General features: G+C 41.7%; 2 protein-coding genes across 3 annotated transcripts in view; both read left to right on the forward strand.

The window, feature by feature from the left end:
- LOC117454267 (A disintegrin and metalloproteinase with thrombospondin motifs 2-like) overlaps positions 1-20,857 on the forward strand; it is a 128,088-nt gene extending 107,231 nt beyond the window's left edge. The window contains exons 5-23 of one of the 2 annotated variants that reach the window (XM_034093439.1): positions 615-698; positions 2,638-2,794; positions 4,016-4,121; positions 4,305-4,448; positions 4,938-5,070; positions 6,112-6,141; positions 7,233-7,346; positions 7,447-7,592; positions 8,065-8,240; positions 10,443-10,576; positions 10,668-10,791; positions 11,150-11,230; positions 11,339-11,502; positions 11,617-11,773; positions 11,886-12,021; positions 12,198-12,405; positions 13,260-13,389; positions 13,849-13,932; positions 17,414-20,857. In XM_034093439.1, coding sequence (XP_033949330.1) covers positions 615-698; positions 2,638-2,794; positions 4,016-4,121; positions 4,305-4,448; positions 4,938-5,070; positions 6,112-6,141; positions 7,233-7,346; positions 7,447-7,592; positions 8,065-8,240; positions 10,443-10,576; positions 10,668-10,791; positions 11,150-11,230; positions 11,339-11,502; positions 11,617-11,773; positions 11,886-12,021; positions 12,198-12,405; positions 13,260-13,389; positions 13,849-13,932; positions 17,414-19,422 — 4,317 coding nt within the window. In that variant the 3' untranslated portion in view covers positions 19,423-20,857. The remainder of the gene's footprint in view (positions 1-614; positions 699-2,637; positions 2,795-4,015; positions 4,122-4,304; positions 4,449-4,937; positions 5,071-6,111; positions 6,142-7,232; positions 7,347-7,446; positions 7,593-8,064; positions 8,241-10,442; positions 10,577-10,667; positions 10,792-11,149; positions 11,231-11,338; positions 11,503-11,616; positions 11,774-11,885; positions 12,022-12,197; positions 12,406-13,259; positions 13,390-13,848; positions 13,933-17,413) is intronic. The other variant, XM_034093440.1, reaches the window with a different exon arrangement.
- A 3,615-nt stretch (positions 20,858-24,472) lies between these two features.
- On the forward strand, positions 24,473-26,649 carry LOC117454293 (uncharacterized). The gene is made up of 2 exons (XM_034093475.2): positions 24,473-24,642; positions 25,565-26,649. The coding sequence occupies exon 2, from the start codon at positions 25,567-25,569 to the stop codon at positions 26,317-26,319; it is 753 nt and encodes a 250-aa protein (XP_033949366.1). The 5' UTR covers positions 24,473-24,642; positions 25,565-25,566; the 3' UTR covers positions 26,320-26,649.
- Positions 26,650-26,873: the final 224 nt, after the last annotated feature.

Below are 26,873 nucleotides of genomic sequence, written 5' to 3' on the forward strand. Positions count from 1 at the left end.
CTCTCTCTCTCTCTCTCTCTCTCTCTCTCTCTCTCTCTCAATTTCTGTGTATGTGTGGGTGTCTGTGTGTGTGTTTTGCTAGTATAATGCTCTCTGCATCTCCCTTGTCACACATTACCTTGTTTCCTTGCATTAGGCTCCTTTCTTTCCTTTGCATCTTCTCTCCTTCATCTCCTCTCCAATCTGTGCTTATGGTAAACTGAGTTCCTTGCTCTCCCCTCAACTTCCTTTTCCCTTTGCTCTTTCCAATAACAAACCCTTTCTAGCAGCTTTATGTGTTGTAACTGCTGATTCTTTTCATGTTTAGTCCTCATAAATCCATTATAAAAGGTGTACATTTACATTTACAATTGCGTATGTGACGGATTATTATAGAGCATTTTATTTAGGACTTTATCACATTTATAACATCAGACCTGATGGTTTATTACAAAATGAGAAAATATTTAATTTAATAACTAATTAATTTAAGGGATTTCCACCATCATAATCCAGCAACTCAAAAGCACTTCTAAGTTATTATAGTATGAGACACAACTTACAGACCCTTTAAGAAATTGGATGAGTTATCGTCGTGTTTCTTCTGCTGATCTTGTGTTTCTCTGTGTCTGCAGGTCAATGAGATCTACCATGACCAGTCTTTGGGAGCAAAGATCAACGTGGTGCTGGTGCGGATTATCATGCTGGGCTACGGCAAGGTGAGACCCGACAGGACACAATGTCTTCTAAAAAGTCGACTCTGGTGCCCTTCCTGCAAGGTGGTTGCCTCTTGTCGCTCTGTCAGAACTATCTTTGATTCTAGGATTTTGATACAATCGCTTCAAGTACCCTCAGTAAGCAATGCCAAGTCGTACACACACCTATAAACAAACTCACAGACACACACACGCACTCATCAGCACGCATTGATGCCCGGAGCCTGTTATTCCAGTGGACTGAGCAAAAGAGGAACTAAAAGCATGCAGCGTCCCAGGGGAGTGTTTTCAAGTCGCACGCCTTCACAGTTCAGCACCAAAGCACACAGAAACTCTGCCCGTTATGCAATCAGCCTTCCTCCCAGCAGGCTGCTGCACGGAATCATGGGAAGTCCAGGCAAAGATAAACAATCAATGATAGCTCTCCCTCATTCATAAACAGAGAGACCGGACGATGGGGGTAGCATCCTCTTCTTCTTGACTGTAACTCTATCCTCCTGTCTGTGCCGAGGAGAAGAGGAGGGAAAGAGAGGAAGAGAGGAAAGAAACAGAGATAAAGCAAGGGATGGCAGGAAAGGAGAAGGGCAGGGATTACCCCCCACAGGATGATACAAGTGATTTTATTGCTGGATAGGTACTCTGTGATACACTTATGCTGCTGTAGCCTTATCTCTTCCTCTCCTCTCTACATGTCAACAGCCCCAGTGGAGCCCTGGACACACACACACACACACACACACACACACACACACACACACACTCCTACATTGGCCATTCTGGGCCAGCCCCTATGCAGCTTCAGCCAAAGCTCTGGCTGTCCATCATCCCCAATTACCGTGGCAACAGAGCTGCACCCAGACATCCTGCAGATTGGCTATGTGACCCTGGATGAAGGCGCACCCACACCCACACACAACTACACACACACACACGCACACACACACACACACACACACACACACTCTCTAACACGGTCTGAACACAGAACACAGCATTCCAAATACATCTTTAAACATACAAAGGATACTGGCACACCCACGAACACATGCACACACACAGGGGCGCCGTAAGGGGGTGAAAAGTTAGGCCGATTCTAAGGGCCCGTGGCTGACAGGGGCCCAAACTATTTTAGAACATTAAGAAAAAAAGGTTTAAGTAACCAATGTGATCTCTTTTCATGGGGCCCAAAATCCCTGGCGGCGCCCCTGCACACACACATGTACACACACACAAGCACCTGATGGACATGATGACGCTCACACGAGTGTACAGTGCACTCTGTCTAAGGGGCGTTTGTGCAGAGGCAGGCCATATGTCTTCACTGCAGCACACTCACACTACACAATCTTCCCTGTTTGATTCAGCTGTGCATTTTACATTTGTAAAAACAGAGATGAAATATAAAAAGACAGGCAAAAAGGAGGCAGAGGAACAGAGAGATGGAAAGACTTGTACAGCTGAATGTAGAGGGAGTGAGGGAAAGGGGAGCGGAGCAGAAATCCTAATGAGGAAAAGAATGAGAGCTGAAGGTGAATGGAAGGATTGGCTGCTATCTGGGTATTTGTGTAGTTGTATAATGCATTGAATAACGTGTGTGTGTGTGTGTGTGTGTGTGTGTGTGTGTGTGTGTGTGTGTGTGTGTGTGTGTGTGTGTGTGTGTGTGTGTGTGTGTGTGTGTGTGTGTGTGTGTGTGTGTGTGTGTGTGTGTGTGTGTGTGTGTGTGTGTGTGTGTGTGTGTGTGTGTGTGTGTGTGTGTGTGTGTGTGTGTTGTACACTTCAGCAATTTGCAAGATGTGCTGACAATATATAACACTGTGACACTGCCCCCTACAGGGTGGTAATATAATGTTATTGTACCAGATTTGAGGACTGTGGGTCCTTGTTTTCCTATGATCTTTACACCCTCTTCTCTCTGTCCCCCTGTGCGTCTCTCACTTTCCAGTCCATGAGTCTGATCGAACTGGGGAACCCGTCTCAGAGTCTGGAGAACGTGTGTCGCTGGGCCTTCCTGCAGCAGAAGCAGGACACAGGGGACGCTGAGTATCACGATCACGCCATCTTCCTCACACGCCAGGAGTTTGGCCCGACTGGCATGCAGGGTAACGAATGACATAACAATACTGAAAACCTTAGTATTTAACCTTTTTAAATGCATGAATCTAAACTTCACGCCCACCATCTGAAGGAATTAAAGCACACAAAAAGTACACAAGAAAACTCTTCCTTCCTTCACCTCAGAGAGCTGCATAGTGCACTGTGGGTTTGGTGGTTGGTGGTTTTCTGTGCAGCAGAGTGCAGGCTAACAGGCAGGCCCAGGGGAGAGGCCTCTAAAGGCAGTGGCCCAGCCATCCAGAAGCCCTTCAGCTGCCCTTGGGCTCAGCCTTCAGCAGCAGAAAATCAATAGGCAGAGCAGGGCCAGCCACACTCCCACAATTAAAGGCAGTGCAGGACAGACAAGCACACAGGGAGTCAGAGAGTGGCACATGGAGGGGTGGAAGGCGATGGGTTAAGGGTAGGGGTGGAAATACATGCACACATGTATGTGTTTATATGTGTGACGGTGTATGTCTTAAGTATAAGTAGTATACAGTATGCATTAAGCTCAGATTAACGGTAACAAATGTAGCAACTCCCATGATGAATCCCATGAATGTACATAAGTTAGGCATTTCTCAGTCATTGTAGTCAAATTATAGAATTGCCGTATTAAAAATATTGTTAATTTTTCAATTTAAGTAAATATACAAATAAAATAATTACTCTTTTGGGCTGTCACAGGTATTTACATCTTGTATGGATATGGACCCTTTCTCTAAAAAATATTATTTTATGAATACACATATTTTCTTCCTCTTGCTCATTTTCCATTTTGTAAATATAAAGAGGTTTGTTAGATATGACCTTTGACATTCAGAGCAAATTGTCTTGTGTCTTCACATTGAGTTCAAAGGTTGTTTTTCACTCATGGCAACATTCATTCAAGCCTTTATTTAACCAGGTGGTCCCATTGAGATCATCGATCTCTTTTTCAAGGGAGACCTGTCCAACATGGCAGCAAGTAGGTTACAACATGAACATAAAACAACAGATAACACAAAAGGGCTACATGTACATACCTAGAGACATTGACAAGTACCAACAGTATCAAGTATCATTGCACCTATCCAAACTTTAAAAACAGGCAGTGGAACCAATTTGCTCAGTTTCAAATATTTTTGAAGATTGTTCCAAGCAATACAAGAGGAGCTGCGACGTTAAAAAAAAAAAAAAAAAAAAATCTACAAATTCTGACCATTGTGTCCATCTTTCTTGTCGCCCAGGTTACGCCCCGGTGACGGGCATGTGCCATCCGGTCAGGAGCTGCACGTTGAACCATGAGGACGGTTTCTCCTCTGCCTTTGTGGTGGCACACGAGACCGGACACGTGTAAGTTCATTAACCACAATGAAGTGTTCAAGCTTGTTGTCATGGTGCAGCAGAAGACAACAGAGCAGGCACTTTACAGGTTTTATCGATTTCTAAAGGTTTTGGACCATCGCTCACTTCAGCCAATATTTCTGATGAGAGAATTGCTTCTACCTCCCTCCCTCCCTCCCTCCCTCCCTACAGGTTGGGGATGGAGCACGATGGCCAGGGGAACCGCTGTGGAGACGAGGTGCACATGGGCAGCATCATGGCCCCGCTGGTGCAGGCTGCCTTCCATCGCTTCCACTGGTCCAGATGTAGCATGCAAGAGTTGGGACGCTACCTTCAGTGAGACACACACACACACACACACACACACACACACACACACACACACACACACACACAAAAAGACAATACAATGCCATAAATAAATATTTAAATGTAAGCAATGTTTATATTCAAGTGTATACAAGCTAAACTGAGTTGTTGATTGGAAACTTAAGAGCAACACTTTCTATTCATTCATCCTGATGTTAAGTGAAAGTGCCAAAACATTTCCAATGTGAATATGTTTTGGTTTCCTGAAACCTCTGTAATAGTACATTGAATATAATTTGAGGTTGGACAAAACAAGTGATTTGAAGGAAATTGTGATTTCTTCTCTATTTTATGACATTTTCTGGACCACATCTTTCCCCGACACAATAATCATCAGATTAATTTAAGAAGATAATAATTGTTGGTTGCCGCCTTAGTTCTGGTATTGCACAATTGACACGAACAACAAAATGAGATAATAATAAATGTCATCCCATTTTTCTACTCCTCTTGCAGTTCCTACGACTGTCTCCGTGACGACCCCTTTGACCACAACTGGCCCTCGCTGCCTCAGCTTCCTGGGCTGCATTATTCTATGAACGAACAATGTCGCTTCGACTTCGGTGTGGGCTACACGATGTGCACCGCGGTAAGACATCCCTACTGTTTCATGTTCATTTTACTAACATAGCTAAAGTTGCTAACACTAACTAACCGTTCTGAAGATAACTTCAGTTGCCACACATCCACCGTAGCAACACTTTATCATCTGAGATGATACAGCTTTTCAGAGTTAAACTCACCTTTAGTCTGTTCAATACATTCAGAGTGTGCTGAATGTCACTGTGGAAGTCACTTGTATGGGATCTTTTGAGCTCTGACGGTTTTCCTAGTGAACTGAATGCAGCACTGACATCCATCTCTGATCTACATTGTAAAGAAAGAGTCACACATATACAGCTATTCAAATTCTTCTGATGTCCTCTGCTTCCTCTACTGCCACTGGTGGGATTGGCATCTTGCTTAAAAGCAGGTAAATGTTTTGTATAGCTTTTTATTTGTTTCCGTTATCAAAGTAATACTACATTCAGATATTGACCATTTGTATATCAGTTACTCATCCCTTGTAACTGGGGAAAAACAAACCCTTTTTGGTTTTCTCCCAAACCTCCACTGTGAATGAAGAATCCTGTTGAACCAGTCGATGTATTTTAAATAGTAAGGTTTTAGTGAAGATGCATGTGTTTGGGAACTAGTGAGACTTAAATGATACTGCAAACGTTGAGTAAGAAATTGTAAACCAATGTTAAGTATAGTTTTGCGTTTGTTAAATGTAGCCTGCACATCAATTTATCAAGATTTTTCTACATTTCTCGAGTTCCGTACACCTCGTACAGCCTGAGTTATTGATATACAAATTGTCAGTTTGTGGATAAAGTATTACTTTCATTTTAAATATGATAATTAAAAGATATATATTTGAACACTACACTTATCTTGATACCACAGTGCCTTTAGATGATCCTGTACATTTTCTAAACACAAAGCGTCTAACAGTAGACAACATACACGTCCCCCTGTCCCCCTCACCCACTCTATGACTGTGGGTAAGCTGTGGCTTGATTGACAAAGGTCTTTGCACACATTGCTAGATTACCCTCTATTCTCTTGTCAAACCCATTCCCCTCAGCTACAAAAGGCGGGCCAGTCAGGAACCCAGGTAAGGTGACCCCACCTCTCGGAAGACATGTGGCCCGTCATTTGTTTTCTCAGATTTTCGTTTTCTATTTGTCCTCTGAAGTTGTAATTGTTCGTAATGTTGCTCCTTATTTTACATTTTTACTGTATTTCTTTCTCTGTTGTGCGGTACCCATCGTCATATGTTGGACGTTCGTCTGCTGGATTCTAAAATGCTTATTTCCGGAGATAGTGGGTGTAAAATCCTTAACATTTAATTTGGTTATTCTGGTTCAGCTATGGTGCAGTTCAACAGCTGAACCGTAACCTATCCTGACTGTTTTCCAGCAAATCTGTGTTAAATTGCGGCAGCGCTGGCAGGAAGAGCCTCGTTATATTGGAACACTCACCACTATGAATGAGTGGAAAGATGTCTTTCCCTTTCAAGGGGAAAGGGCTGAGCCAGAACAGAGGCTGTTTTTCCACGATTCACTTCAGCTTTTAGGATCCTCCAGTCTGATGTCATTGGTGATTACCTACATGTACCACAGTCTAGCCATTGATTGTGACTCGCCCTCTGACCTGCCACGCCCCCTGTGGTCATGGTGGGTATGAAAGTGTGTCGAAAGGAGGGAGCAGGGCAGGCCCCTCAGACACTGGGCTGCGGGTCAGTCTGGTGGTATCCTCATCAGTGGTTCATATCAGACAAATAGAAGAATGTGGTCCTTGATCTGTGTCTAGGGGCATTTTAAGGTCTAAGGGACCTCACCTTTTGGCTATTTAACCTTCTGCCCTCTGCCCTCCGTGGTGACCTAATTAAACCAGAGGCGGTCTCATTCTGAGAGTCTTGTCTCTCTCTCATCCTTTGGTTTAATTTGCATGTATGGCTGTGTGTTTCTCAGTGGAGTTTAGTGTACAGTGCAGTGACAAAGTGAAAGGTCGGTGTTGTTGTGTAATTGTTGGGTATAATACTGTTTTTGTTATAATGATATTTATATTCTCATATTTAAATTTTTTATCTTGAGTGTTTAATCTCATTCCGCGCTGTCTCATGATGGTTGAGTTGTGTATTAAATGCTTGTGTGTATTTTATTATTTGAATTCTGAGAGTGAGTCTCTCTCTGTGCCCTGCAGTATCGCACATTTGACCCATGTAAGCAGCTGTGGTGTAGCCACCCAGACAATCCCTTCTTCTGCAAGACCAAGAAAGGGCCGCCCATTGATGGCACCATGTGTGGGAATGGAAAGGTATTCTTACACTTTTTTTTATCTTACACAAAAAATAAATAAAGTCCTAGCACACAGCAAAGTGTTAATCAAATCTTTCTTTATTGTCTGCCTGTTGCAGCATTGCTTTAAAGGTCACTGCATCTGGTTGACACCTGACATCATAAAGCAAGATGGAAACTGGGGGTCATGGAGTGAGTTTGGTCAGTGCTCCCGCACCTGTGGTGGAGGAGTACAGTTTCGCACACGCGACTGTGACAATCCAAGGTATGCAACTGTGTTTAATAGTGTGTTGTCTGTATGTGCCTAATCATTCCAAATTCAGGTGAAGCTTAAATTGTGATTCAGCAAGTATAACACAATATGAGAGCTTGATAGTTAAGCTCTTATATGTGTTGCTCTGACTTTGGTGATAGCTGCAGAGAGAAAGATTGCTGTTTAGCTGTTGTAAATAATAGACACTTTAATAGCAATGTAATGGTTAACAACTTAACTTTGTAAAGGTCGAATTTAAACTATATAAATAAATAAAATCTGAACTTATAAAATATCATGCCAACATAAAATGTTTTACCAAATATGAATATGTATCTAAGTGCCTTTTACTTAAACACTATATTCAAGTGCTTAATATGTCATTTCTATCCTATATTGTCCAAAAGAATCCAATGACTTTAAGAAGTAAACCATACCTCAACTTATGCTAAGAAATGCATCCTCCTGCCTGCTCCCCTCTCAGACCAGCCAATGGAGGCCGCACCTGCGTTGGCGCGACTTACCAGTTCCAGATGTGCAACACCAACGAGTGCGAGGATATCTACAGCGACACACGAGAGGAGCAATGCCACGCTTGGGACCCCCGCTTTGAAATCCACAGCAACAAGCACCAATGGCTGCCTTATGAACACACAGACCGTGAGTATACGACGCAGATGGAAAAAGGATGAAGTCGTTTGGTGGAGAGATGGACACAGACAGAGGCTGTCAGATTAAAGATAGCAGACAGAGAGCGAAAACCAAAAGTGATGATACACTGTGGAAGTAGTAAATACGTATGAAAGCCAAAAAGAGGAAACTAACACGTAACTCTTAAATGTGGTTCGGTTTAAGAGTTTTTTTATTTATGGCCATTGACATCTGGATGTCCTGCTGAGTAGAGCTTAGAGCTACGACTACGCCCTCCAATAAAAACATGCCATCCATTAGAAATCCCTTTAAAAACAGTCTTCTTTGAACATTGTCTTTTTTACTCTCCACACAATCACTGATGTCATCTAAACTTGACCAACCCCCGTCTTGTACTTGCTTTTTTTCCATCTATGAGTTGGCACACATACACAAGCTATAAGAGTAGCTCTTAATGACCTAAAACTTCTTTTGGTTATTGAGTATATTGAAAATGTTTCTGCGTTTTGTTGTCAGACCTACCTTGTCTCTAAGTGGAGCTGTCACTGTGCTTCTGATCGGTAATTCAATTACCATCCAACTAAAGGGCAGCCCTAGAGTAAAGTGCTGAGCTACCTCCGTATCTAATCAGAGGTCACGCTGCACACGCTACGCTAAGAGGGACCTTGCTAAATCATTTTTTTTTTTTTATTATCATTTCTAAATGCCATATTTGTCAGCAAGGCTTTCTCTGTCTCAAATTACCTTTCCGTGAGTGTGTGACCAAAGTGTCTGTGTGTGAGTAGGAGAGGAAGAAAAGTGAACAGGGAGGCGAAATTGAATTCCATTCATGGTCTGTCATCTCCTGAGTTTCAGATAATGTTAGGAGAGAAAAAGAGTGTGTCTGCTCTGAGTGTGAAATTGTAGTATTTGTTTAGAGTCTTTTGACACACTGTGGCTTTTTTGTCTCTTTTTAGTTATTTTCCAAAGTCAGCAGTTATACTTTTATATACTCCTGAGCAAATGTGAGGCTGCCCTGTGTGTGTGGCTGTTCAGAGGGATTAATACAACCCTTTGGTCTACCACATTACATCAAAGCCCCAAATTATTTCCTGAAGTCTCACAGATGTTTCCTCATAGAGCAGTGTGCGGGATGGAGGGGATTTCAGGTGGTCTTAGCGCTTTGGACCTCCCAGAAACATTGAAACATTAAGTTTGATAATATAATTAATTAATAAAGTATAACTTTAGGAACATACCCATTCAAAATACTAAACCCTTGCGGACCAGCTAACTCCACAAATATCCCAAAACACATCGTTTTTCTAGAACAGATTATAAATCGCCTGAAAATGGTACAAACAAGTGGCAACATGTGCGCTGGGCTATATCATGCAATATAACGTGAAACTTAAGCTCGTTCCATTGCGGAGATATTCACGCGAGAGTGCGGAAAACTTAAATGTATTTATTTAAAATGTGAAATGTTACCAATATACTCACCGACCACTAGGGGGCGCTCACGGACCACACTTTGAGAAGCACTGATCTACATGTAACTGAACACTTGCATTTCAGAAATGAATTTTTTTTTTTAAATGTAGAAAACAAAAACATTTGAAATGTAAAACTAGCAATATTTATGGTATTGAGAGGATCTTTAAATGTGCGGTGATGATGTTCAATATATCTACTTGGAATAAGTGGTTAATGATACATACTCAGATTTGGAGGTATATAAATAGTTTAATATATATTATAAAAATACCCACTCACAAGTATCAACACCTGTAATGCACATTCAGGCTCTCTCGATCATCACAGCGTTCTTCACACACTGACAAAGAGACTTGCAGTACTGTGCTTTCTCCTTTTAAGCTGAGAAAAGTGTTTTCTCTCCACATATTCTAATTCTGCAGTAGCACGTCTGCCACCTGCTTATTAGTGTCAGAGCGCCATAAGACAAGGTCTCTGGTTTATGTCCATGTGTAATAAACGTGATGAAGTAGGAGTGTTCCTTCTCACTGGGATGAACTGCCAGGTTTTGTCTCTGGAGGCTCATGGAGTTGTAGTATGAGTCACACAGACAGACACAATGAAACAGAGCGCCACGCTGACTCACCGAGGGCTCATTCCGAAAAAAGAAAATCACATGTTAGTTGTAAAGATGAAATCATCAAAATGGATCTCTAATGTGCCAACTGGGTCATGTTTGTATATTTTATTTCCCAGCTAACAAACGCTGCCAACTGCATTGCCAATCCAAGGAGACACAAGATGTGGTCTCCATGCAGAGGATGGTCCTGGACGGCACGCGCTGCTCGTACAAGGACCCGCACAGTGTGTGTGTGCGCGGGGAGTGTGAGGTTAGTGACTTCATGTGTGTGTGAGGGAGAGCAAAACAGCTGCATGTCGTCAGATCCTCATTACTTAAACTGTCCATGTCCTCATGAACAGAAAGTGGGCTGTGACGGTGTGGTCGGCTCCTCAAAGCAGGAGGACAAGTGTGGAGTGTGCGGAGGAGACAACTCCAGCTGCAAAACATTCAAAGACACCATCACACGTATTGCCAAGAAACAAGGTAAACAGGCACTGACGTCACAATAACTCTAAATCTGAGGCAGACATGATATCGGTGTAGCTGCTGTCTGTCATGCTGGTGAGTTCAGGATTAATAGTTGGCCAATGTGCTTTTCTTGTCGTATGTACACCATGTTGACTTGTCTCCAGCTACACATCGCCCTCTAGAGGAATATTTGCAACATTGTTCAAACATCAGTGAGATCCGAGTTAATATGTTTCCATGAGAGTCGAGCATTGCCAAGAAGTTACGTCAAACCTCACTCCATAACCAAATGTTTATTATTATATTATATCACTCTTGAGGTCGAGCTTTTGATGATGCTGGAGTCACGAACCACATGTCTGTTATATTTCAGGTTTCCTGAAAGTTCTTGAAATCCCCAGAGGAGCGAGACACTTGCTGATCCAAGAGCTGAAAGTGACCTCACACACTTTAGGTACTCAACTGAACATTGTTTTTCTATTCCTGTGTGTATATTTTGTATTACAGACTTCTGTGATAACATTGCAAGTGTAAACAATATATATTTCCCACCCATCTTCAGCCGTAAAGAACGTGGCATCAGGACTGTTCTTCTTGAATGGGGAAAACGATTACCCAGAATCCCACTCGGTCATAGAAAAGGGCGTTGAGTGGGAATATGAGAATGACAACGACAAGGAGACTCTTCAGACCACCGGTCCACTCAGACATGGAATTTTGATCATGGTAACATTGACATTTATAGAGCCAGTATTACATTTTGTAATGCTTTACATACCAAATCAAACTTCTGAAATGATGTCTGTTATGTTAAGTTGTATCACTTGTTTCTGTTTGTAGATGAAATTGCATGGAGACGAGGACGTGAATTTGTCATATAAGTACATGATGAACATGGACAGTGACTCTGGCATTCAGAACAACATGCTAGTGGAGGACAGTGCCTATGAGTGGGCTCCAAAGAAGTGGTCCTACTGTTCCAAGCTCTGCGGTGGAGGTACAGTTGTTTTGAATGTCTCGTCCCTGAGGTTAACTATTTCAAATTTGCGTATCCTTATTTATGTTTATTTGCTTACATTTCTGAAATGTTCCCGCCCTTCTTGCTGTAGGAAAACAGTACCTTCGATATGGCTGCAGAAGAAAAGTTGACAGTAAGATGGTCCACAAGAGCTTCTGTAATAAATCCAACATGAAACCTAGAGGAGACACCAGAGACTGCAACCAGAAGCCCTGCCCTCCACCCATGTATGCATTATTTGTCCCCAACTGTTGTAATATTTCACAATCTTTGACACACACAAGTTAACTTTTTCTGCATTGAGCTTGCCCTTTCTCTCCCCGCATTCATTGTTTACTTCAGCATATTTAAATGTTAAATGTCCTCAGAACTCCTGCTTTCTCTCCCCTGTGGTGTTCTCCAGTTGGGTGACAGGAGAGTGGCAGAACTGCAGCAAACTATGTGGAAAGACAGGGATGCAAATCCGCTCGATCAGCTGTGTCCAGCCGTCAGATGACAACACCACACGCTCCATTCACAATAAGCACTGCAACGACGAACGGCCCGAGACCCGCAGACCCTGTAACCGACACAACTGCCCCACCCAATGGCGGGTCGGACCGTGGTCACAGGTACGCAGGCTGAACATGAGTCTACAGTAGTCAGAAATCAAACGGGGAGTTTAAAAATGTTTGGCCGATTTAGCTTTTTAGCAGGGAAAACAGGCAGGTGTTTTTGGTTTGAATCTCAACAGCTGGTATTTCTGTGCTGTGTTTTTAACATCAGGAATTCTCCAAACTGAAGTCTTGGCAGGTTAGACCAGCCTCTGAGAAACAGATGATGTGATGTTCCCTGTAACCAGGTGGCGAGTTATGGTGGAGCCAATGGGAGCTGAGCATCCTACAAGGAGGGGTCTGAGCTCCTATGAAAGCAGTGGAATCATACATCTGTGGGGGTTGCTAATACATTACCAACAACCATTATTTTAATCACAAATAATGCATGTGTCAAGGTAATGAGTATAATTTACGCTAACGAGGTAAATAGGCTAAAAGAAAAACGTATTTTCCAAAAGAACTACGCATCGTATTCTCTCTTGAATGACAATATGCCTACACTTCACCTCAAAGGTGTGCATACATTATTGCGCAATCTATGCCTATATCTATGCGAAAATGAGCAATGAAGTCTCTCTCTCTCTCTCTCTCTTATAAATATCACCCGTTATTTACGTTATTACCCGGCTGTTATTGATATATTTATCTCCGCCCCAAACGTTAATTTTAAAGACCCCCATAAAGCTCCGATTATAACACGAACCCTGCCTGTAACTACTTAAAAAAACGGGGATAATGATTTACTGTCATGATGTTCATGTACGCTTAATGTGAATGTACTACTTTACCTTTTGTTAAGATATAATAATGTATTTACCAAGTCATTTGTCATAATATTCTTTGTTGGTGTTCATGTCCTGTCTCTCCAGTGCTCTGTGACATGTGGTAACGGGACGCAGAACAGGCAGGCTTTCTGCCACACCAGGGACAACAGCATCGGCCTGTGTCTGGACAGCAAGCCTGAAACCATCAGAGTCTGCCGCCTGGATCCATGTCACAGTGAGTGTTGGGAACCTCAACACATACAAAACCTGCCAGAACACGCTGTCATATGTGCAAATCACTTAAACACATTTATTTACAAATAACTGTACTACAAATTCAGCATAATACAACGTGGGATCTATTTGTATAGCTTAGGCCAATACACTTATCTGCAATACTATCATTGTGCAAAGAAAATGACATTAATAAAAGACAACTTTAAAAAGAAGTTCAGTATGGCGGGGCTATAAACATGATGAGTAAAAGAATTATACAGCCACAAGCCCCGCAACTCTTTTAGCAATATCACCATGTCAACAGATCTCAGCAATTCCTTGTCATACACTGTAACTATCCTTGGATGCTGACACAAACATTCCCCTATATCAGTCAAGAAAGATAGGCAAGTTGATCAGAAAAAACATTCAGGTTTCTGTTCCCGTCTAAATGTCTCCATCCTCTTTGTGTCTGCAGGGGACTCAGACTTCAACAGGAATGGCAACATGCTGATCCAGTTGCTGTCTCGCCGTAACTCCATCTACCCGCAGATCTCCTCACGTAAAACCTCCCTCTATAGTTCCCAGCCCGGCCTCCACAGCAGCAACCGCAGCTGCATGTCTGTCCTCTGCTGGGCCCTGCCCGTCTCTGTCCTCCTGTCTCTGCAGGGCCGGCCCCGGCTGGCCCCCTGACCTCCCACCCGGCCCTTGCCTGTGCCCACGCCTCTGAGCAAGTGGCAAAGCTTTCGCTTCTCTTTTTGGGGGGGGATGTTGCCTCTCTGTGTGTCTGAGGCGGCTCTGACTGAGGGAGGTCTCTGGCTCCTGTGAGTGCTAGTTGGTTCTCTCTTGCTCTGTCTCTCTCTCTCTCTATCTCTCTCTCTCTCCTTTGTGGAGCATCGTGTTGTAACCGCTGGCCAGTCGAGAACTCAAAAGATCAACAAAAAATTTGATGTGAAACGGATTCGAAGTGGCAAGGCGAACAGGTTTTCATGGGCACCTCTTGAGACGTGTCGAAGAGCCGTTCACGTGTGAGGGGACCCCCCTTCACATTTGGCGGCCATGTTTTGCGCGAGCTAGCTGCGTATTGTCATGGGTTACCACTCCTGAGATGCAGATGCGCTTTTTTTTTTTTTTGGCGCACTGTCATTGTTGGGAGACACAGGTGTGAAAATAAACAGAAAAGGTATATAAATATCTATATAGAAAAAAAAGTTATAAAAAAAATATGAAAGCTTTATTGTGAATGTGATCTTGTCACAATGAGGACATCTTTGCTAAAGTGCTCATCTGACATCCGGTTCCATTCGGGGATGAGAAGGGCGTCTCATTCTACGTTCCATTCTCAGATTGACAGGAACTCAGCACAGGGACAGGAAGTGATGGAAGTAAACCCTTAGATTTGTAGGTGAGGGACCTGTGAGGTGAAGAATCTTGAAGAAAGGCTCATTTTAAAAAACACACACAAAAAAACAGGGTAGTCTGACCGCTTGAGGTTGCTTCCCATTTCACCTCATCATCAGCCATCCTCTCTTTGACTGTTATACTAAAGTTCAATAAATGCAGCTTATTTGTGCTTGCAGACTTTAAACAAATACATCTATAAATATATTTGTATTTATATATACCTATAAATCTAAATCTATATGAGTAACAATAATATTAATAATGTTTTACCATGAATAAGCTGTAGCTTATTTGCCTAAAACCTTTGGACTGCTATTGATCGCTTAGATCCTTGACTGTTATGTGTATTTTTTTATTGATTTTACATGAATACAGATGAATATTTAATAAAAGTTAAAGTGTTTTGGGGCGAAGGGGTTAGATCTATATTATGCAGGACTTGGTCAGTTAGTTGCCTCTCCATTCTCAGATGGATCAATGGTTTACTGTTGCTTCTCGTTTTCTTTAAGGATAGGATCACGTTTTGTCATGCACATTTGCATTCATCTCCTGTGTGTGTGTGTGTGTGTGTGTGTGTGTGTGTGTGTGTGTGTGTGTGTGTGTGTGTGTGTGTGTGTGTGTGTGTGTGTGTGTGTGTGTGTGTGTGTGTGTGTGTGTGTGTGTGTGTGTGTGTGTGTGTGTGTGTGTGTGTGTGTGTGTGTGTGTGTGTGTGTGTGTGTGTGTGTGTGTGTGTGTGTGGTTGCATGTGTGTGTATATGGTTGCATGTGTGTGTTGTGTATAAGCTAAGATGAGTAAGTTGTTGAATGCAAAGTGATTGAATGATATATAAACTAGTCTTGTCAGTAAGAGTGTGTTTGTCTGATTGAGTTGTTTGTGTGTGTGTGTGTGTGTGTGTGTGTGTGTGTGTGTGTGTGTGTGTGTGTGTGTGTGTGTGTGTGTGTGTGTGTGTGTGTGTGTGTGTGTGTGTGTGTGTGTGTGTGTGTGTGTGTGTGTGTGTGTGTGTGTGTGTGTGTGTGTGTGTGTGTGTGTGTGTGTGTGTGTGTGTGTGTGTGTGTGTGTGCGTGTGTATGTGTGTAAGGGAGCTTCATCATTCGGGCTTTTACATATCGCTATCAGATACAGAAATACCTCATAAACTTTGATTTGAGAGCGTCCGATGATCTCATTTTATTTTGATGAACATTAACCACATGAACAATGCCTTATCTTGGATTGAATGTAATGGCATTTATCTGTGAAAGAGATGGCTTTACTCATTCAAAGTTTCACTCGGAATAGAGGCAGCTTCAAACCAACTTAACAAACTCACACCCGCCAACCATCAAACCTACCAAGGTGATGTTGGACCAATGTCCGACTACTGGGAAGGGTTTACAAAGGGCCTAGGGTATCGACACATATGGCATCTAGAAAAAAAAAAAAACACTTCAGACTTGTCATTGTATTGTGATCACATATTTCTGTTGTGACTATGTAGCGAGCTATCCAAGGTTTCCTTCTGCTGGAGTTGGACTGTATGAGATCAAGCCAGACCTAGCAATGCGACTGTATATAACATTGGTGTTGACTGTATTTAATAATGTTCATGACTGTTATCTTCTTCTATAATATTCTATACTATGGGTAACTGTTTTGTGGCTTCACTGGCCTGCTGCGTGGGGCTGGCTAACGTTTGGCTAACGTTGAAGAAACATTCAGATGGACTACGTGCACTGCGTCTATATGCACTTTGATTTATCAGGGAAATTTTATTAATGTTTTGTAAATGTTTCATATGACACTTACTGTGCCATTCCCGTTTTTACATCATCATGGAAATTATGTATTTCATTTAAACAGCAAATATCATTTATGTACTTCATGTTTTTTTCAATCGATTAAAACAGATTGACTGGTTGATTTCCAAGTAATGAAGTGTTTTACCAAAGTGACTGTGAACTTGTAACTTTCGATACAGTTGAATTATTTTTCTTAAGAAAAAGAATATATCTATATATTGAGCAGGGGGGGGCGTACATCTCATTGTTTCAGTTACTGTCATTCTCAAAAGCAAAGTTGTATCAATAAAAATGTTTTAAAAAGTGTGATTTGTATCTCATCAGGAATGTTCACTGGTTGGATTACTTGTCAGAGAAAATGTCAAAATGCAAACATTGCGGGAAGAATACAGTTACTTTACTGGCATGGTATAAAAAGGGTACAATGATGCTAACCTGACGAAAAAGGCAACACAAAGCTGCACAAGCAATAGAAATTCAAAATGAGATTAGAAGTTATAGATGAAAAATTCAGAACTGAAAAGTTATTACACAAGACTGGCAACCCTTCTTTTTCCTTTTCAGTGGCTCTGGACTAATCTCATGACTGCTCTTGATGTTTGGGTTTTTCCTCTTTTTTCCTGCACCCTCTGATAATGGTCTGGCTTTTCTACTTTACTACTTTTCTCTGCATATTCTGCAGTATGCATGTACTTTAAGTAAAACTAACACAAATAATAATGCTAACTATAATTGTTATTGTTACACATTTGTTCGCATACAATGACAAACCTCAACAACCAGACACATAAACACACATCTCTGCATAGTCTCTGCCACTCGCTGCACCCCATCTCAGCTTTTTGTTTTTTCCTCCACAGGCCGGCGTTGTCATGGAGACCGCACCGTGTTCTGTCGTATGGAGGTGCTGCAGCGCTACTGCCCTCTACCGGAGTACCAGCGCATGTGCTGCAAGTCCTGTGCCAATGTCAGTGTTACAGGAGTTCTACCCACCTTCACCTCCATCCTGCCCAGAGTTACAACTCCTCCACCCAGCAGCACCCTTAGCTCTGGCTTCACCACCATCCCACCCACCACAGCTGTCATCACCACCATTTCAGCTTCTACCATCGATCCCCGGACCACCACTCATCCTCCTACCTCTATCACTGCTATTCCTCATTCCACACTTTTCCCTACACAAATGATCCCCAATCATCCTTCTATGTCCACTGATGTTCTGACCTCCACATCTTCCCCTCTAAGTGAAACTCATATGATCATCACTCATCCTCCAGCTGCCACCAGTGCTACAGTCCCTCCGTCCATCTTTTCCATGTTGACCACCTCAAGTTCAACTTATTTTAGTGTTACAGCTCATCCCCTACCTCTGCCTGCCCCAGACATAGATGAGAACACAGACATACAGTTACAGAGTACTACAAATGGTCCAACAACATCTGGTATCATAACTACAACACACCTTCCAGCAACAAACATTCCAACTATGATGCATCCTACAGAAAGCACTACAAAAGTATATTCCCAAATAAAGTCAAAGCCTAAAAAGATTTTGCCAAAGAAAAAACCCCAAAAGGTGTTTCCACCAAAGATCAATCCAAAGAAGAATACTGCACAAAAAAATATTACAGGAAAAAAATGTCCACTAAAGGTCAAGCCCAAAAATAAAACAAATGCTGCTCCAAAAAAGGCTAAATTAGGAGACAGCAATCCGCCGCAAAATAAACCAGAAAACAAAACTCCCAAAAAGACTATTAAACCAAACACCACCCCTAAAAAGAATCCCCCTGTAAAGACCACCACCAAAAACAATCCTGTGATAAAGACTCCTCCCAAGAAAAAACCAACGCCCAAAAAGAAGGCTCCGTCACAGGCCAAACCTAAGAAGACCACTCTCCCAAAGCAAAAACAAACAAAGACAAATATCCAAAAGATCCCCAAACCAGGTCCCAAAAAGGCAACAAACCCCCCAACTAAGGTCAATCAGGATAGGTTCAAGGTAAAAAAGACTTTTCCACCAAAGAAAACCCAAAAAACAGTGTCTCCATATGTTACAACAACTGCCACTCTGCAAACAAGTCCAGGCCCACTAAGAGAGTTATTTTCTTCTACTATCTCTGGCGCCAGTGTATATGCGACAGTTGCAGGCATGCCTTTGTCCGAGTCCAGAGTCAATGTCACACACATCAATGACAACACAGCAACTACAGATGAAACTCCGCTGTGGTATTATAATGATTCAACCACAACACCTATCACTTTTGGAGATGGCATTACACCAACTGACATCGCTCATTTCGAAGAAGTCAGCGTGTCCAGTGGAACCATGCCTCACAGCGGTGCTCCAATGACCAGCAGTGGTGATGTCCCAGTAACCAGCGGGACCATTCTCAGTGGTGATGACATCACAGTGTCCTACAGCAACAGGGAAGGGGTCAGTGACACCATGGTGCTAGATGACGGACTCACTATGATGATCCCAACCATCAACAGCGAGGATATGACGGACCTCGCCTCCTCGCCCTGGCTGGACCTGTCTGAATACATCCCTGTGAGCTTTCCTGTTCCCACAACCACTTCAGACCCTGCCTTGGCCTCACCTTCCACCACCATCACTCTGCCAACTGAAACATCAGCCATCTTAACCACAGCCAAACCTCAGCAAAGACCAGGGGAGAACAATGAGAACAACTCCATCGACATCATATACAACAGGATCATCGGCGTAGACAACGATATCTCCCAGAACAATCTGATCCCAAGGCGTCGGGTCAATCTCAGAGAGAGAACCAAGAACAAACGCATTCAGGAGCTTCTGGAGGAGAAGAGGAACTTTCTCCTCAGGATGAAGCGAGGTCACAGAGTATGAAAGATCAAGCCTTCTCATTTCTCTTATAGAGATGAAGGTGTTCCTTACAGACTTTTGTAAACTATGTTTGAACCCCTCTAAACTGCCATGATGCTTTTTATGGGGCCTTCACAAAAAACATTGTCATATCACTATCATGACCATCAGGACTTTCCCAGGTGGAAAATCATGGCAAAATGTTTGATTAGTTGAGAATTAAGAAAAGTCCCAGATTGTAGGCAATTTGAAGCAAATTGTTTCATATATGTCAACAAATCAATGAAAAGCAGAAGGGATAAAAAGTGAATATTCAGTTTGCCAGTTTGGTCGGGACTTCAGGAATCCATGTTTTGATCCCCCTAAGCCACCCACAGCCTCTAGGCTTAAACAATGATGTAGATAAGGTGTTATGTTGTTTCTAAAATGGTATTATCCCTACTGGCACTTATTGAGCAACATATTATATCACCTAGAACCCAAGTCTTCATCTCAATATTATATTACAGCCTAGGACTGCAGCTCATCTCCCGATAGACAGAGATGTCTCCTCCCCTAATAACAGCTTCTGTATGACAACATAAAAATGTCCTGTTTTTGTTGACAATAATTTTTATAATTTGGTTTTAAAATGTTTTTTCTTTACCATCCCTTGTCTGGTCCTGCTCAGGGGGAATCTTACATCGCATCCACATCGTCTAAAATCTTATCTAAAAAACTAACATGCACTTCCTGTACTCCAAAACAAAAAAGATCACATAAACCAATACCAAACAGACTGGGAATCAAGTGAAAGAAAAATAATGTGTATTTCTCTGTAGGGTCCTTAACATTATGTCGTCAGACTCTTAAAATAACTACATGATCTTGACCAATTTCAAAGTTGTCATGTTATGTAGCAATCGTACCTGAAAAAGACATGACGATGCTGTTCAATCAAAAGGTCAAAGTGCACTTTCCATTGGGTTGTGAAAAGTTTACCCTGCTTAGATTGTGTGGCCTTTTCCAAAACAAAGGTCTGCATGAGGTCTCTCATCTCTCAGGAAGTTAACGTATATTGAGGGACATTGCTAAACATGTGATGCTTCCTGAATTTTTTCGATATATATTTGTAATATCTCATTAAGCTAGCTGGAAAAAAAGTAAAGAGAAGAAAACTATATTAATTGCAATTTTTTTTGTACGGCCAGTCAAGTATTGTGCTTCCTTGACAGTGTTGCTTAAGTGATGTCCCTCCTGCATTCATTTATGTACACAAATATTATAATAAAACAAACAGGCCTGTTTTTATCAAATGTATCAAAGTAGAAGCTTTAGGGGCCAGTTTATTTTATTTTCTAAAGGCTTTCTTAATGGCACATCTCTAACTTGCAGCAGCTGCAAAAGCATCTATGGATCGTTCTGTACAATATCTGTACATATGAAAAGAACTTAATGTTTAATATTTATTAAAGTTGACATGCCTGTGGTATTTTGCAAAATGTCGGTTTTGTGTGATTTATTTGTTCATCACGTGGCCCTTCATTCTCAACCTCATTTTTGCATCAATATGCAGTGATTTAAGGCTCCTAGTTAAGCCTCAAATTATATATAGCACGGTTACAGGCTGTCTCAACATCACATTTCACAGTAACGCCATTTCTGACACATAGGGGGAAACATTGCACTTTTGTTCAATGATGTATTCATGTTCTCTGTATTCATATCCGTGCTCACGCCACCTTTTGTATATCTTTTTTTATCTTGCCAGTCTCAGGATATCAGGTTCAGAGCATGATTGCCTTAAAACTGATATTATTTGCAATGGAAAATAACATTAGATTGCACTTCCTCTTTAAGATTAAAGATTTTTTTTAATTTACAGTCTTTGATCTGTAAAACTCATCACCCTTTTCTTTATTCCCTTTAGATGCAAGACTAAAGATTGACCGTTAAATGTTTATATCTTTCATAAGCCAATGATTTGTTTCATGTTTTCACTTCATCTGGCCTCCGTAAGGTGACAACCTTGGATGCACTAATGTTAACTGTCAATAACCATTGTATCCCCCTCGGAGATAAAAAAACAATTTGTAGTGTAGGCCCACAATAGCACTAGATAAAAAACATTTGCAACCTCAAATGTTCAGTTATCACATGTTTGCGGTTTGTGAGAAATGGAGTCCAAAGTAGAGAGGGATATTTGTGTCAGGAAGTTCAACATTGTGACTAATTTCGAATAACTTATCGTTTAACACTCGCAAGTCGTCAGTACAGTCGCACCTGGAATCCAACAGCCCACCGTGATGAAGATCATGGTTTGGATCCTGGTCATGTCTGTGTGTTTCAAAGAAGTGCTGATCCAATTCTTTTGATGTTATTGATTGGTTTTAGGCAATAGTTTGCAGTTGTGTTGCAGTATTGTTTGATGCTAAACGTTTTGACAAAGATTGAACCCTCTAAGGTCCGAATTCAAGATGTATTGCAACGTGATTCTACTTACTGTAACTGCATTATATCGTATTGTCTTGTCATCTTGCCCTTTCCCTGTGATCAGAATTCTTCCTAAAAAATATTTCATAACTTGTTCTTGGACGACGCAGTAATCTCTCTAAGGAAACTCTGTTAGCTGTCCTTAGGTGGAAAACTGTGAACAGATTGTAAGGCTCCTTATGGCAGCTTGAAGATCAGTAATTAAATTCATAACCAGGTTCAACAATCAGAGCACTTCCATTTATCCACCATTCATCTGAAAGTGTCCAGCTTTCTCTACCCACACATTTTATCAGCCATAGAACACAAGCGTCAACAAGAGATTAAAGACAGAGGAAAGAGGAACTGGAAGCGTTTAACCTTCCTTTTGTATAAAAACGTTTTGCTATCTAATCTAAATGTCTATTAGGTGACATTGTATGTCACAACGATATACTGGTCAAGGTGTTTTGCTTTTGTAAAATAGACGGTGTGAAGAGTATTCAATCCATCAATTGAATGCATATACGAACAGTATGCATGTCACAGGAAATGTTTAGCTGCTTCACTCTAAGTGCCTGCACAAAAGAAATAAGTTAAATAATGTTATAGAGTTGTGAGTTTTTAGTTAAATGTTTGGGATTAAGAATAAAATAGTCCCATTACATTGCTTTTATTGAATGTGTCCATGAATATTATCAATTTGATTGCAGTTCATGACTACAACATTGCAGTGGCTAAGTGTCTGTCTTCCTACAGAACACACATCATACACAAGTGTCATAAGCTGTGGGTTGTTGTTTAGCTGAGAGCCATTAAAGATAACTCAACCCATACCTAATCTATTTAATATGCTCGCTATGCCTGCTAAAAATACAGCTATTTCCTTTTAAACACAAACAACACATCCAAATGCAAGCATGACTGGTGTTTAACCAGGTTTTTGTTGCTTCTTTCATAAATGCTGGTTCATGTTGCGCCTCGTGTTCCTCGTGTTATGGATTTTTGTAATTTGCATGCATTTGAATGCACATTGATAAATGCAGTCAGTGTGCTGCCTGAGAGACGTCGGAGTATAACTGAACAATGTGTGAGGCGTGCGTGTGCATGTCCCGCTGTCTTTGAGGCAAATGTAGTTCATTGTGACTGGGCCATTAGAGACCCATAAAAAGAAAGGAATATTTTAGTTAAGAAGCAAAGAAGATGTGACTCATATGTGTCACAGAGTTCACTATCCTCCACACACACACACACACACACACACACACACACACACACACACACACACATACACACACACACACACACACACACAAGGTTGCAAAATTCTGGGAATTTTCAAAGATGGAAACTTTCCATGGGAATTAACGTTAACATTAAACCTTTTTTATATAAGGAAAAGAAAAATCCCCTTTCTTCAAATTTGATTTAGTGTAAGTTCATAAACTTCATAACAAATGGTGTTTGTCAAATCTGGAAAGATTTCCAAATGCGGTAAGAAATGAAATTGTCAAATGAAACCCTTTGAAATTCATTTTTTCCAATAATACATTCTTTAACTGAATCACCGCAGTGGTCAATTCTCTTAAAAATGTCCCACAACTTCAAAACATGCTTCTCAATAGAAATCAATTCAGTTTTGAACAGTGGACAAAATCTGATAATAGGAAAAACAATCAACAGTATTGCCTCTATCCAACCACCTGCTGTCCCATTATTATTGTCAAATCCTGAATACAAATGCACCCTATTTTACCTGAAGCTGAAGCTGCTCAACGCTTGTTAAGTTCGCCCCACATCCTCCAAAATGGGCTCTTCTTCCATTTTAATACAAGGATGTTAAATTAAATATCTGTTCTAATATTCAATAATGAATTTAGTCTTTAGCCAGAATCCAGTAGTGTGTAGTCTTAATTTAGACGAACTGCACTCTTGGGCCCCACATAAAGTCTAAATGAAACACATGTCAGTTGACCTACATCATTAATAACATTTTATGAAGAATCAAACGTCTGTCTGTAACTCATTTTAAAGACTAAATTAATGACTGAGAATTTCTCCAAGAAAGGGGATAACACCAGTAATCCCAGCTATGTGTTATGAACACACTCAAACCTCTCACATGCATTTCAAAGTAGTATGCATGTTAAGCTTTTTACAATAATGGTAAACATGTTGACATATTCTCCACAATTTGTAGATTCTCCTGGCACTAAGCTCCATTTATATTTACCAAAGATGACAGTGGCTTACTGTGTTCATTTATAGTCAGTCTTTATTTAAATTGCATGTCCTGAACAAATACTGGGTAAAAATAACCTCCACGCCTCATCTTCCCTCTATTTTTCTGTTTTGTTTCCTCCTCTGTATCCTTTTTCTGTCATCACCCTCAATCAATTTCTTAGTCATCTCTCTTCCCTCTTTCTCTGCCTCTGTTTTTCTCTCTCCATCAATACAGTCGGCCAATGATAGCGCTTGTGCTGATGAAATGGATGGTGTGTCTATTTTTAGAACCAGGGAAGGAGGGCAAATCAAAAGTAAGCTGGAGAGAGAGAGGGAGGGAGGGAGAAAGAGGAGGGATGTGAGGAGAAGATAAATCTGCATTCTACCGCTGCCTCTGGTCAGAGACATTTGGAGCCACATAGCGCTTTAGGAGAAGCAGCATCACTGGCAGGAGATTGAATTATAAATACAATTTAAAGAAGAATAGATCCAGCTGCAGATTGATATTCAAGATTGCAAGAGCAGAGAAAAGAAAAGAAGAAAAACCAACTGGACTCCACAAAGAAAAAGGTGAGTGGAAAAGCAAAAAATCCTTCCATAATTACTGAGAATCCATGAGGTAAAAATACACAGCGTGCCTGTTCTGTGCCTCAGCACAGAGCTGCTACCGTGGAACCATTTTTAGCTGCTGTATACCAAAGGTGTGGTCTAAATATAGCCTTGGTTGCACCTTGGAAGAAACGGGGAGAGGCTGGCTTTTTGGTTTGGCTGGCACTATCTTTGGCATGGAGGTCGAGACGAAAATATATTGTGGGCTACACTCAGGGTTCTCACAATGTGGGGTTGAAAATCAAAATATAAGCTGACACATTCTGTGGCTTTACATGATTGAGATGGCATTTAAATTAGTCATCTATTTATGTTTCATCTTGCTGCTCCTTGTTGGGATTGTTTGTAGTTTGGGGTATTTACACTGCATCTCCAAAGTAAGCAGGAGATAGAGTGTCAAAAGGGGAAAAGGAAGAGAGGGACAGTTTTTATGTGAATCAAATTCAATTTGATACAATCAGGGACAGAAATAGAATGTTGTCTTTGGATCATAATTTATTTATCCAGAGGTAGCAGCAAAATGATGTCATTGTTAAAGCACATTATTCTGATGAGGTACTATATAACCTTTTCAAAGCAAACTGTAAGCTTCAAAACAATACTTTTTTGATGTAAAGTTTCAGATCTTCTAATGATTCATATGTTTTCTTGAATGTAGAGCGAGATCTAGTGCCATAAACTGTTTTTATGAATGGATAACCTTTATGCTACCTGGTCATCATATCGTCATATCAAATGTAGACTATCAACCAATGATTCTCCATTTTGTTTTGCACGATAAACCTCAGAATAATCAGTGAATGTACTGTCATACACTGAACATTATTCTACCTGATGATATTTAGGCTCTGAACCTGACATGTTCCCCCCTTGCCTCTCTCAGCTATGCGGCCGCGCTCCAGACTGCTCTCCAAGAGAAGACTCCTGCTGCCCACAATCAGAGAGGGCTCTGAGGAGATGGTGAGGGATTTGAATGAAGCCAACACACTCCACATCTCTGCCCACAGCCAGGCTGTCTCCTCTGAGGACTACCTCCTCTCCATCTGCCACCTGGCCCACCCCACCTTCCCCACCAGGGAAGTCTCCCCCGACAACATCCACCGGAGGCTGCGGTTCTCACGGCTCAGTGTTACCACATCATCCACTTTTGAATTTGCCCCAACAGAAGAGGCCATCGATATGCAGCAGGGAGAGGAGAAAGAACTCGATGATGAGCTGATGTTTGGCAACTCCGACCCCCTGGAGTGTCTTTATGGACACCAGAGCAGCCTGTCAGGAGGTGTGAGGAGGGCATTTGGGGAAGGAAGGTTTATAAGGAATCATAGGAGCTTATGGGAGGGCCAGACTCGCTCCAGAGCATACAGCATCCCCCCTGACTCAAGTCCAGACCTCCTACAGCAGCGGAAGAGCAGCTGCCCAGAGCTACACACCAGCACTACACCCTCTATCCCCACAGAGCACAGCTTCCCCCAGGCGGAGGCCAGGAGGGGGGTCCCAGCTGAAGGAGGAGCAGAGGGGGAGAGACAGAATCCAAGCCGCAAACAATCACTCATCTCCCAGTGGATCTCTGACTGCAGGTCGGCATGGAGGGAGGCACGTGTGAGAGCATGCATGCTTCCCGCCATCGCTGAGATATAGGGTGCAGATGGACAGACATTGAGACTGAAGACATTCCTCAAAGAAATATACTAATCTTTTTCTGTCAGTGTATGAGACACTGACTTTAGGAGATGTGTAGATGTGTATTATGCAGATAAATACAAGGGATATAATTAAGGATCCATTCTAAAGGCAACTAAATATTGTCAAGATTGACCATCTGTAATGTTATATCAATGTCATTCCTGTTCAAATCCCTTCACTTGATGTATGCTGGTGATCATACAAAATCGTAAAAATTGAAAAAATCTGCAAATTATTTTTTACCTTCCTGTGTTGTGCGAACTAACTTTGAATCAATAAAACAACGTTTTTATACTCTCCAACAAATGGTGCTGTTATCTGTGTTTTCTTGCATATGTGAATCCTTGGGAAATGAAGTCCCAGCTAGGCTCTGCTGGTGCAGAGGCGCTGGAGTTTCTATGGTAACTGTCGTGGGTTCCTGCTCTGGTAAACACATTTAGAGGAACACAGGCTGAGCAAAGAGGATAACGCTGAACGTTAACATGAAAGATGCAGGTCAGCTGGCCTGC

Source organism: Pseudochaenichthys georgianus, chromosome 10 (assembly GCF_902827115.2).
Source record: "Pseudochaenichthys georgianus chromosome 10, fPseGeo1.2, whole genome shotgun sequence".
Taxonomy (NCBI): domain Eukaryota; kingdom Metazoa; phylum Chordata; class Actinopteri; order Perciformes; family Channichthyidae; genus Pseudochaenichthys; species Pseudochaenichthys georgianus.